A 13,777-nucleotide genomic window follows, 5' to 3' on the forward strand; every position below is an offset into this window, starting at 1 on the left:
ACACTATATATATATATATATATATATATATACACACACACACAGACACACATAATTTCCACTTGCATTGCCTTTTCATAGAAATGTTTCCTTTTAAGTTGTTTTTCTACTCACACACATACACAGTTCATATGTAATAAGAGCACACCATATATAACAAAGAAGAATGCTAAGTGTAGAATCAAGAATAGAAGAGTACGTAGTGACATAAAAGTCCTCATGATACATACAACATTAAGTAAAAAAGAAGCATGTTAAAGTATTATGTTAATTTTGTTTAAAAAATATATACATATATGCACAAAATAAAAGGGAAACATATTTAGATGGCAGATGATTTGCCATCCAGAGGTGATTTGAATTTACATTACATATTTTTGTGTATTTTAATATATCTCTAAAATAAGCATATATTATTTTCAAAGATCAGAGAGATATTCTTTTGGGAAATAAACAAATGGTTGCCATAACATATAAAGAAAAAGCTGAAATGAGAATCTAAATAATTGATATGTTTGGCAGCAGTATATAATCTCTTTTTGAAAAGGAAGAAAATAATAATACAAGAGAAATGAATATGTGAGAGAAAAGCTGTTCCTTTTTCAAAATGTCACAGAGAGGTAAGGTATATTATAAAACGTGAAGAAAATCCTCAAAGGAATAAATAAAGCTGGGTGCTATTATAGTGTAAAGAGATATTCCATTCGTCTCTTTAGATTCCATGATATAACTATAAAACAGAACATGAAATTTTGTTTGTAGAAAACGTAGATTTCTTTAGAAAAGTAAATCAATTAGAAAAGAAACCATTTTAAAAATCAAAGAACAAAAGAGAGGATTCTATATTGTCAAGAACGAGGCAGAAAGGGAATCAGAAAAGGTAAAGCATGAATAGATATATATTTTGAGGTCAAGATTAATGGAAGAGAGGGCATTAGGAAACACAAATGAGTAGATTAAGATGGCACCAATTTGGGATGTTCAATTCAATATCATTCAATTCATTCACTCAGCAATAGAGATTGTGCACTTATTACATGCCAGTAACGTAGCCAGATTCTAAGTTTGGTGCTCAATTCAATAGTCATTTTTGAATGCCCATCATCTGCCCATGTCTCAGGCACTGATATGACTGAGATAAAGAAGATATGGCTTCAAAGGGAAATCCAAAAGAGTAATTTTGAATAGTCAAAGAGTCTGATATTGTGAATCCACTGCAATTTAGAAAGGAACAAAGATGTGTACAAATTGTGGAGAACCTGCATGAGGATCAAGGGGTAGACAATTTAGTAGGTTGTTCACTTGAGACTTTTGCTTTGAAGGTTGGCCCAAATAGCAAGAAAGGAGAACAAGCTAGGAGATGCATCGTATTTGTATTGTGGAATTATTTTTTCCAATAAATCATTGTTTTCCTTAAGACCATGTTAAAAAGTAACAGATGCTATTGTAATGAGACAAAGTGGGTAAACAGCAAAAAGGGAGAAAATTACACTAGGATGCAGGAAATCTATCTGTATAGGTATTATTGCTGTATGGAGTATTAACCATAAGAATAATAAAGAAATACTCAATGTGATGGGAATGACATTTCTCCAAAAAGGTTTAGCAGGACTAGGGCTGGGTACAGTATTTTACATAGCAATGAGATCAAAATGACAGCAAGGAAAATAAGTTAAAATATAAAAAATCCAAAGACCAGGATAGAGAAGTTGGATGACAGCCCAGGAAATAGGGCCAAAATCTATAAAAATGAGGGAAAGAAATATCATCACATAAAGATATAAACTAAGAGAAGGCCAGTGAGAATTTGTCCTACACTGTTGGAGGAAAAGAAATGTTTTAAAGAAATTGAAAGACAAAAGTGCAATCAGCTGAAAAGAAAATCAATACATGAGGGATGTGGATAATATCACCCAAATACCAAGAATGACTAATTGAGTATCTTCTCTACAGTTTATACATGACTTATGTTCAGCATACCACATAGACAGTATATACATATGTACTATTATATGTGTACAACATACAAATACTCTGATAGAGATTTTTTTTGACTAGTCTTTTGGAACAATAGGGAAATTTTAAGGCAGTTCTTGTACCTGCTGCTATAAGGAAGGCCAAGAATGTTAAACACAGTTTAGCCCTTGTGAGTTTCAGCATGAGGACAGTAAGAGGCAGCAATAGCTGGTGACCAGTGTTTGAGCTCTCCTGCTCTTGCTGAAAGCCGGCGGAGGCCAGGCGCAGTGGCTCATGCCTGTAGTCCCAACACTTTGGGAGGCCAAGGGGGCCGGATCACCAGGTCAGGAGTTCGAGACCAGCCTGGCCAACACAGTGAAACCCTGTCTCTACTAAAAACACAAAAAGTTAGCTGGGTGTGGTGGCAGGCGCCTGCAATCCCAGCTACTCGGGAGGCTGAAGCAGGAGAATCGGTTGAACCTGGGAGGCAGAGGTTGCAGTGAGCTGAGATCGCGCCCCTGCACTGCAGCCTGGGTGAGAGTGTGACCCTCTGTCTCAAAAAAGAAAGCTGGCAGAAGACAACTCCTACTGAAGAGGAAAAAATGTCCAAAATAGCAACCTATAAGATGACTATCATGAAAAAAGTGTCATGGGCAGAGGCTTTATTATTCAAAAAAATGTCAGGGAAATTATACTTACAAAATTTTTACAACGTATACATTTGAAAGTTATAACTCGAAGTGATTTTTATGAGTTCAGTAAAGATAAAGCAGAGGACAAAAGAGAGGTGCTACCTTTTAATTTTCATTGAAAACCTGTAGTAAAATGCAAGATACTGGGCAGGAAACTTAACAGCAATTTAGGAAAAGGTTGCCGGAAATCTAAGTACAGCGTTCAAGTCTTCCACTGTAGACCCCTGTGGAATTTGGGAGCTAGTTCAAGAAATAAGGAAATTAGAGTAAATGAATTAAAATAGTTTACAAAGGGCTAATGAAGAAAATGGGAAAAGAGAAAAATCATACATTGAGGACCTTGGGCATAAAGATTGATTCTCTGAAATAATTGAGATCCAGAAACATACAAATTGCTTTGTGTCAAGAGATGAATTTGCCATGGCCATACCTATTATCTCTTGATGTTTACTCTATAACTTTATCCTCATTTTAGAGATGGAAGAACTAATACCCAGGGAATTTAGTAACTAGCTCAGCCTCTAACTATTAAGTACTAGAGCCAGGATTTGAACATAGCCACCTAGTGTCCTAAAGGTGATATGCTTAGCAGTATGCTACATTGATACAACGTTTTGTTACTATAGAAGGACGTTTCCAAGTAATAAGCAGAAAACAACAAAAACTGTTTACAGACAATGCTAAAAACACTAGTATGCTGAATTCTTAAGACATTATTACTAAATATTATAAAAATCTTGCTCATGTCACATTGAAAGAAATTTTAAAATCCCTGAAGATAAAATGACATGATGAATGTTTGGTTTTTGTTTCATTAATATATTGCATATTATACTATGTAACAATATATTAATATAACATTATAATTTTACATAATACATAATAAAAATAAATAATAATGTTAATTAAAAGTTATAGGATTTCTTAGTAGGAGAGGACATAAAAAACATTAGGTAAATCAAGTCCACTTGTCTCTAAGAGATGCAATTTTGGTGATTACATAACTTGAAATTTTTATTTATTTATTTATTTATTTATTTGAGACAGAGACTCACTTTGTCACCCAGGCTGGAGTGCAGTGGTGCAATCGCGGCTCACTACAACCTCCGCCTCCTGGGTTCAAGCGATTCTTGTACCTCAGCCTCCTGAGTAGCTGGGATTACAGGCATGCACCACCACGTTTGGCTAATTTTTGTATTTTCAGTAGAGATGGGGTTTCACCATGTTGGCCAGGCTGGTTTTGAACTCCTCACTTCAACTGATCTGCCTGCCTAGGCCTCCCAAAGTGTTGGGATTACAGGCGTGAGCCACCACGCCTGGCTGAAATTTTTATTTTTTAAGTAGAATGCAATAGAGGTGCTTGGCATCATATCACCTTCAAATATTTTCATGTATTTAGCAAATGCAGTGATTAAATTAATCTGTCTATATTCTTGAGTACAGTTCTAGAAAGGCATGGTATTAAAGTATCAGGTGTAAGTGAAACTTGTAAGCAAAATTTTTATTTAAATACAGAGAGGTGTTGCAACTACATACTCCCAAGTACTCTGCTCCCTTCTGGAAGGTTTTAACTCCTGGTCACTATCATGATCTCCAGCACAATTCTTTTCTGGAAATCTAGCTTTCACTGGCTTTCCTCCCCCACCCTAATTATAGTGTCCCAGACCTGTAGTTACAATTGCATTCTCTTCATTACTTCAGTTTCAAGCACCCACTACTCTCCAGTCACAGTGATATTTTTTGCTAATTCTTGAAACATCTAGCATACTCCTGCTAAAGGTCCTTAGTATTTAACTGTTCCCTCTGTCTTGAATGCCTTTCCTCTATATATCTGTACTATCTACACAGTTCACTCTTCAGGTCTTTGTTGATCATCCTATTCAAGGTTTTAGCTTCCCCCCAACCACAGCATTCCTTATCCCTTGTTCTGTCTTTATTTTTATTCATAGCATTTTCATCCACAGATAGATGTAATACTATAAATATAGGTAAATTTTATGTATACTATACATTTGCCAGTTTATCATTGGTCTCCTCCATGAAGCAGGGACTTTTGTATTCTGGGCACTCTGCATGTCTAGACCCTCTGCTAGGGCCTGGTACATAATCGGGCCCAATACATTTCTTTTGAACATATTAACTGTGGATCAATGAAGAAGAGACGTATTGCAAATATGTGTAGTTATATATTTTAAGGAGGGGAAAATAACTTAATCTTTGGAAAGTGAACTCAAACTGTGAACATGACGAGGAAAATAATATGTGCGGTGACACGTGGGCTTTCTCTAAAATAACTCAGTTATTTGATTCTCTTCCAGTTTATCTGTTTTACAGTATTATGCAGGTATTCCACTTTCGGCAAACAGTTTGCAATCTTCCACGTATTGCTACATTTTGAACTGGAAAAACCCCAGTGACTTAACTCCCTCACTTAACTGCAGTTTACTTTATCCTCAAGTAAAGATAAAGCTTTTCTACAGCCTTCTAAGACAACTGGGTGTGTGAGTGCTCTCACCACGAGGCCTTAGAGTTCAATGTAGCAATCATGTTATTTTATATGTGTTAGCAAATAGCAAAAAGAGTGACAACACACTATTTTATTGTTTATTAGATTACATAATTTATAATAATTAATTACAGGAACCTGCTTATCAACAAACATAATGTAATTTATTGAGAGAAGTAACAAATTATAATAAGCTGTTCTATTTATAATTTACTTTTAAATATCTTTATATATTTTCTTTTAATTCTTACAACCACAGAAGTGTCAATTAACACTATTAAGGCAAGAGCTTACTATCAAACTCTGCAAGCAAGCTGATATAAATAAGAATTTCCCACTGATTTCTCTTCTTCTTGACATAGAATGGTTATCTTTGAGGACCAAAGTTGTGGAGAATCAGGAACTGATATGCTGATTTGCCTTTTGTCCTTCTGTATGATGGGGAGGTTGTCAATGTTTATTCTGGATAGTATTACTGTTCAGAATGGTGCTAACAGTACTTTACGGACAATCTGACTGGGTGATCTGAGTTTTACATTGAACCTAGTTATTTTAGAACCTGACAGTATAGCCTGAGAGCAATACATGACTACACTGTATATTTTCTGCCAACAATTGTTCCTTTAATCTTGTGCTTCTTCTAGTCAAAACCCTCCAAGACAAAAAAAGCAAAAGTGAACCCAAGCGGATACTGCCACTTAAGCAACAGTTTTCCATTTTCCTTTTTAAAAATAAAATTGTAGTTTTTTTTTTTTTTTTTTTTTTTTTTTTTTTTTTTAACAGACTAACATAGCAATCTGAACACTCATGTGCCCAGATGAGCACTTCGATCTAGTTCTCCCCTTGGAAAGAGTGCCAGCAATTTGTTCCACAAACTCCAGGGGTTTATCTGGGTCTCGCACGTGTGTATCTCGGCATTCTCACTGGCTACCCCTGACCTCTGAAATCTGAAAGATTTCGGCAGGAATTGACATCAATAAGAACCTTTCTCTGAGTATCAGCTCTTAAAAAATAAAAATGTGCCAGCTTCCACTTTTGAATTTTAAAATCTGATCTAAAGGTTACTTGGTGGACTTTTGAAGATTTTTTTTACAAGTGTGAAGTAATATTAATAACAGCTTCTATATATTTAAACTTCTTTAATTTACATAGTTATCTTTCTGAAGGTTCTCTTGACATTAAAAAGCTGTCATATTTTAAAATCTTTGTTCTTTGAGAGATTAAAAGCTTATTCTTTTAGGATAGCATTAAGGTGATGAAAAAGAGTGGAGGTTTCCTCTCAGTGGTCATCTTCAAGTGTTCTCAGCAAGACTTTGCCTAGCATTTCAAAGGAGACTGATATTGTCCCTAGATACTAGCTATATGCTTTCCAAAATAAATATTTTCTTTTTCTTTTAGAAATAAAAAAAATGGTCAAAAAGGGGATCTGACTCTTGCTCTCCTAACAGCAAAATGATCAAACTGGTGAATTTTAGTGACAGGTAGCAGTCCTCCATAAAAATAATGGGATCCAGTAATGATTAATAATAATTAACATTATTAATAATTCATTATTCACAATAAAAACCTAAGAGTATTTTGAAATCCCAATTTTAAAAAGGTAGCCACTCTTTGCTGTGGTTTTCTGTTTTCCTTCAGTGACCCAGTGAATACTTACAGTGAATTCAGAGAGCGTAGTCCTTGGAAAGCATCTGGTGCAAGTTCAGAGATCTGATTATTGCTCAGGTCGCTAAGATTAGAAATAGGGTTAGGTTACATTCAATCGAATGTCAGTGAGATTTACTGTGGAAATAGCTAAGTATGGCTTTTAAATGTTGGTTTTGTCCTCATCAATACATGTACAAAATGTGCAACACTTAACATCTGAGGGATCCGAAATTTAAAAAAGAAATCATGCTTTAAAAAATAACCATTGTCTATTTTCCCATATAAGATGCCATGTCTTATTTTTGACAATAGAACATCTGAATATATTTGCAAAATATATTGACCATAAACATTCACATTTGTGTGAATCAATATGCTAAATTACAGAGACCTTTAAAATTACATAGTTTAGATATTAAGATTAAAATATTATTACAGAGCTAGTAATCAGACAGTCACATCACTTAATATTTAAGCTGTCAAACACTGATATACTCATACTTAGGTTTCTTTGCATGGTCTCATGACCTGTCTAATTTTTTAAATTACATATATTGTAGAATATTGTTCACTCACATTCTTCTAAGCTTTTTATATGGTGAGAAAGCTCCAGGAGGGATGACTTTGATTGTGTTCTGTTCCAAACGTCTGCAATGAAAAAAAATTCAACTTTTTAAATGGAGACGTGAACCTTCAGACACGTTTAATTCAAGCTCAGGACTGATGTCAAGAAGTAAAATTGATGTTCTTCATGACTGATATATTTTTTCCTGAAAAATAAGCACTAAATTTAATTTTTCTGTCCCTAAATGTGAAGCAAATTGGGATTAAAAACAAGGCAATTATAAAAATAATTAAAATATTCAGATTTTTAAGTACTACATATCCATCAATATTTAAGTCTGGACTTTGTACAAAAGAAATAATACCTTTAAGAAACTAACTTAGAAGTACATTTTAATTACCTTAACATAAATTAGAGAAATAGGTAGAAATACTGGATAAATCTATTACATATTTTAGATACAATCATAACTCTTCCACAAATTACTGTTGAATATTAAATTTTATAAAACTTTTATTTCCTCTACAGAAAGTGTATTATAGGTTAAAAAATCATTTTCTACTCACAAAATTAATTTTGAAGCTTCTTATGAGGTAGAATGTTAAATTATAAATCCATATATGCTACACGTACTTTCAGTAAGACAGTCTAGGCTCTGTGGATTCATTTTGTGAATATTTCACATAAAATCCACTGCAGCGAAGTGCATTTGAGCACCACTGAAGTATTTTTATGGTATACTAAAATCACAGAGTTGAAAATAACTCTGATATCATCTACTCTATGGTCCTGCTAACAGAGAAAGACAAGATTTTACCCACCTAGTTATGAATCAACGCACAAATCAGTAGATTTCATGAAGTCTTTGGTACATATGTTAGTCTATCAAAAAAATGTTGCTTCTCAGCCTCCTTTCTCTCCAAAGAAACATCGTTATGATCATTTCCCATGCCCTTCGCCTCTATTCTGCTCTATGTCCCAGAGAGCTGACTCCAGTGAACCATATATCCCAGGCTCACTTGCCAACAGGCTGCTGTGAGATTTGCCAGTGACAGACACTGGTAGGGTGGTGAAGGGTTGGCGGAGAGGAGAAGCTGGGGTATGTCTTCCTTTCTCTGTCTCACGGGATGTCTACAGAAGTGGTCTCGTCTCCTTCCTAATTTTACTTTCTGCTGGTGCCACCTTCTAATTTTGTAAAATACCAGCTTCTTCTGTCTTTATAGCCCTGGGGTGGTAGCAGTATTTTCCTTGTTATCTTCCTGCAATTGTTTAGTCCATTCTCTATATTAAATCCCTCTGTTTTTCAACAGAAAAATAGAGTTCATTTTCAACAGGAAAATAAAGCTCCCCTAGCATGAGTTCCACTTTCCTGCCTGGATTTGAAAAAATATATGCATATATATAATATAAATATATATATGTATATGTGTGTATATATTTAAATATGAATAAATATCATGAAAACATACCATATATGTGTCATATACATTAATTCATTTTTATTGAATGCTGGTAATACTTTAACACATACACACACACACACGCACACACACACATACACATAACATTTAATGAAAATAAAATCAAAACAAACAAATTATCCCTAGGACATTAAATCAAATTGCCAAAATTTTGGTCTTTTCTGATTTCAAAGCCCTTCTCACAGTGCTACGGTTTTTCTTCAACAGTATCAGGGTTCATTCTCTGACCTCTTTATTTCACCATTCAACGGGTTTCCTCAGTTTTCATTGCTCTTGAACTCACTGTAACATTTGATATTACTAACAATCTTTTTCCGTTTTGATGAGACACTCTAGACTATCTCCTCGGTGCTTACTGTACTTGGAAAATGTAAAAAATATGGTTAAAAACTAAATCCATAATGCCCCACTCAGATCAGTGAGTTTTACTTTAGCGTTTTTTGGCTTGCATATTTATTTTATATAACTGAGGTATTACTGCATACAGAATTTTGAGTGTATTTTATGTAACTGAGGTATTACTGCAAATAAAATTGCGTGTATTGTCTTTACATCCAACCTCATATCACACATGTACTGCTATATCATTAAACATTTTGGAAGACATTACTTTTAATGCCTTCATAATATTCCATTGTCGAAACGTATCCTATTTCCTCAATTCTTTCTTATTATTGGACATGTATGTTAGTGATACTTTTATACTAGTATTGATATTAATAATGCTTAGTTATTTTAAGACAGCGAAAACATGGCCTCCTTTTAAATCCTTTCCTTATTTTCTAAGGTATAATGAGTTGCGCCTTTTCCTATATACCCAAGGACACCATCTTAACTCCTCTGCTCTTACTTCACTGTATTCTATTCATTTTCACATACCCCTGCTCACTGGGTTCTTGGATCCTAATGGGCAGATTTACTCCAGAAGACAGTAAATAAACTGTATGATGGAAATATGAGTTTGTCATCTGTATTATTTATCTAGGTTGTAAGAAAGGGAGTTTTTTTCCAAAAGCTCTAAATAGAGTAAAGGACATGTAAATCATTTGCTTGTTACTTTATTGATTAGAATGTTTTGATTGACAGTTAAGAGAAATTCTTTTTGGCCTTTATTCGTTCTTATAGTAGAATTTTAAGCTTAAAATGTAATCAATAAATATACAGAGAAAATGAGCTACAGATGGAATATTATTGATTGGTTAGAAGACTTCATATCCTGGCCAGTTAAATATTATTTCAATGTGTTAAAGATTTGCTCACAATAACATAGTGATATGATGAGAAAAAAATAATAATTCTTAGCGACTAGTAGATTTCTTTTAATAGTAATGCAAAGCTAGTTCATACACTACTTTTCATAGATATGATTTCAGGTTCTTGAAAACAATCTAAAGAAACCAATAATCATTAATTAGTTCATTCACCCTAGAAATATTTAATGTCTACTCTGTCCAAAATATTATGCTATATGACTGGAATTCAATGATAATAAAAAAGCAGAGATGTTCATACATTTGTGGAAGTTTTATTGATAAATAATCTTATTTTCCAGTTAGATTTCAAAACAAATTTCTCCAATATAAGTCTTTTTTAAATGCTATATTCAGCGTAGAGACTTCTGAAATGTCAATAGCCTGAGCTCACAAATGTGGCCAAACTAATTCTATAATTTGATATAATTGAAGATATTCCTTGGAAATTTTAAAATTCATTTATTATTTTAAAGTCTCAAACTAGAATAATCGTAATGATCACTAATTTTTCTAATGACACTCAAATATATGTTATATAATTTCTGTAATTAATCTACAACTAATTTCACTGATTGAAGGCAAAAAAACCCCAAATTATACAATAAATAAGGCCTTTGTTTTTTGAAAATGCATACTCAAAAAGTTATAAAACAAAGAGGAGTCATGATAAAATGGCATTATATTTTTATATGCAAAAATAATACTTTGGACACATTTGAGTGATGCTGTGTGAATCATCTGTTATTGCAATGTACCAAGGACTTGATCTTCACATTGCAAACTATTGCATTTACATGTACAACAGAAAGTTGTACGATGACATGTACCATGGATTTGTTTACTTTTATTCATTTATCTATTTTCAATCTTGTTCCAAAAAAAAGTATTTGATATACAGTTTACATTGTTATTTACACTAACTCAGCAGCGAATTGGTTTTTACTGCACTGTCTCAGCAGTTCATTAAGGCAAAACATAATTGCATCCGTCATTCAGAGGGACAGATTTTCAAGCAGGAAAATATTCTACCATGGACAGATGTCAAACAATAAATTGCAATATATTACAAAATGCCTGTTGTCTCTTCCTTAGTGGACAGACAATAAACTAATTTGTACTTATTGCAAATGTTTGGGTCTTTAGAATAAAGAGTTTGTCCTTTTCATTGTAAGAACTTTAGAATATATTTGATAAACTAAAACCAACACACATCTCAAATGATGTCCTTTGTCTTACAAAAAGAAGAAAACATACTTAGATCATAAAAAATAAAGAAGTGAAATACTAAAGTTTTCAGGTTGAGGTAAAAAGAAAGGGCAAATAAAATTTACATTTTCTAGCATTGCTGTCCTGTAATCTGTGCTTTAATAGCATAGAAGCTGCTGAATTTTATAGAGTGCAAATTTGAATCCATTGTTCCACAAAGAACCTAATTAAAAACATTCCAGGATTACAAAAATAGATAGTATAATGGCTAAGATATATTTTCATGCCATGGATAAAATCCACCATAATTAAGAGATTTTCAAATGCCAGTCCTTCAGAGAAAATTCAGTATCATGAGTTTCAAAGTAAAAATAGATTTAGAAAGTGATTAGGGGAGGAAAGTACTGTAAATCACATACTACAAGAAAGACTTTTCCATGTAAGAGGAGCCAACACCTTTTTCTCCACATAATTTATGGAAATGATTGCATAACATCTTATCACTGTACATGTTTGTGTGTTTACATACATACATACATGGAACCAAAGCAATGGCTGTTACTACTCTTTCAAATGTAGAAGGAAATTTTAGTTACATGCTCAATATATGAGAAGATGAAGACAGTTTTCTAATTACACCATTAAAAATAACTCAAAAGTATGTTTATCCAATAAAAGACTTCTTCCCATTCTGTTTCCACTTCTACAATTTTTTCTCTTGCTCTCTAATTACTGCTACCTCATTATACATGTCTTCACGCCTTTAAAGTTCCTAAAGAATGAACTACAAACAATATATAACACTTTCTGGTGCCTATTTCAAAAATTATAGAAAACAAAAAATCATGAAATATCCCTCTGCTTTAATACAAAAGACTCTTAGAACATGTCAATTATGTGCAGCCATCTTTTAGTCCAATGAAGTCTGATTCTGCCCCTTGTGGACTGATGGGCTCTGTAACACATCAAATACACTAATGGTTATCGGTGAGCAGATCTTACATCAGTAGAGTATACAACATGCAGTGTGTATGATGGGGCAATTAAAAAATAGTTCTAAAGACATTTATAAGACATTAAACAGTATTAGCACTTTAAATGACACTTTCAGCTCTCTAGCATTCAATTCTTAGACATTATTTTCAATGTTTTAAAATTGTGTTATTTTGACAAACTATATAAAATAACATCCACATGCCAAATCTTCAATAGCCCTCAAGAGATATGTCTACACTTTATAGACATACATAGAATTTTTCAAGGTGTGTCATTTAGCGATTAAAAATATAAGTTTTGCACTTATATAGACATGGACTAAATCCTGGATCTGCAGCCGATTAGCTGCCTGGACCTTATAAAAGCTATTTTCTTTCTCTGTGTCTCAGTTTCTCTTCCTGAAAAATGGGGAGAATAGAACTTACCATAAATGTTTTCTAAAAATTACATGAGATGTAGAAAAAATATATGGTATTTTCTTTCTTATACAAAAATAGTGAAATAATAAAAATATGTATATATATGCAATCAAAAATATAATATGCAGCACAATATATTAAAGAATTAAAAGTTTACAGCATATACTATAGTTTCCCCTTACCCACAGGGGATACATTCCAAGACCCCCTGAATGTCTGAAACTGCAGATTGTACGGAACCCTATATACACTGTTTATTTTTCTATACACACATGCCTATGATCAAGTTTAATTAAAGAGATTAACAACAATCAATAATAAAATACAACAATTAATACAACATGCTATAATAAAAGTTATGTGAATGTGGTCGCTCTCTCTCAAAATACGTTAATATTTTCAGACTGTGGTTGACCATGGGTAACCGAAACCATGGAGAGCAAAAGTGTGGAAGAGAGGGGACTACTGTAACCTCACAACCCCCCCCACACACCCACACCCCCCCACACATACATTATATAAATAATTATATAAATGTATATATAAATCTCACATTATTTTATTTCTAGTGTGAAATAAATATATATGGTCCCGAATCATGCTCTTAAACAAATTAGCAGTACAATTTTGCAGATAACTCAGTAACTGTATATGAAACACATACACACATACATCATTCACATTGAAGCTGAAAAGATGTAACTGGCTGCAATCTCTGTGATCAACAGGATTAAAATATAGCACTATCTGTAATTTGGGGACTGCCTTAGAAACACAAAAAGTTTTTATAATACCCAGTAAAATATGTCTTTGGATTGATTGTGTCTGTAACATACAGCCCAGATGCTGATTATACATGGCCATAAAATTGACAGTTCTTTGCATTTTCTCCATCTGCTTTTAACGTAAATGGCAAAAGCAGCTGCCATAGAACAGCGCATGGTCTTAATGGGGTAAGGGGAGGGAGGCAGAATGACTGTAGCTTCTGAATCTTAAATTGTCCGCTGTAGCCAATACATTCTCCTCATAGGTAAGATTGGCCCATCATTTGAAAAG

General features: G+C 33.4%; 1 protein-coding gene across 4 annotated transcripts in view; it reads right to left on the bottom strand.

The window, feature by feature from the left end:
- The window catches only part of SLIT2 (slit homolog 2 (Drosophila)), a 362,556-nt gene that overhangs the window by 101,840 nt on the left and 246,939 nt on the right, over window positions 1–13,777 (bottom strand). For all 4 annotated transcript variants that reach the window (XM_011994270.1, XM_011994268.1, XM_011994269.1 and 1 more), the window contains 2 exons: window positions 7,378–7,449; window positions 6,812–6,883 (listed from right to left, as the gene is read on the bottom strand). In XM_011994270.1, the coding sequence (XP_011849660.1) occupies window positions 6,812–6,883; window positions 7,378–7,449 (144 nt within the window). The remainder of the gene's footprint in view (window positions 1–6,811; window positions 6,884–7,377; window positions 7,450–13,777) is intronic.

Source organism: Mandrillus leucophaeus, unplaced genomic scaffold, assembly GCF_000951045.1.
Source record: "Mandrillus leucophaeus isolate KB7577 unplaced genomic scaffold, Mleu.le_1.0 Scaffold449, whole genome shotgun sequence".
NCBI lineage: Eukaryota > Metazoa > Chordata > Mammalia > Primates > Cercopithecidae > Mandrillus > Mandrillus leucophaeus.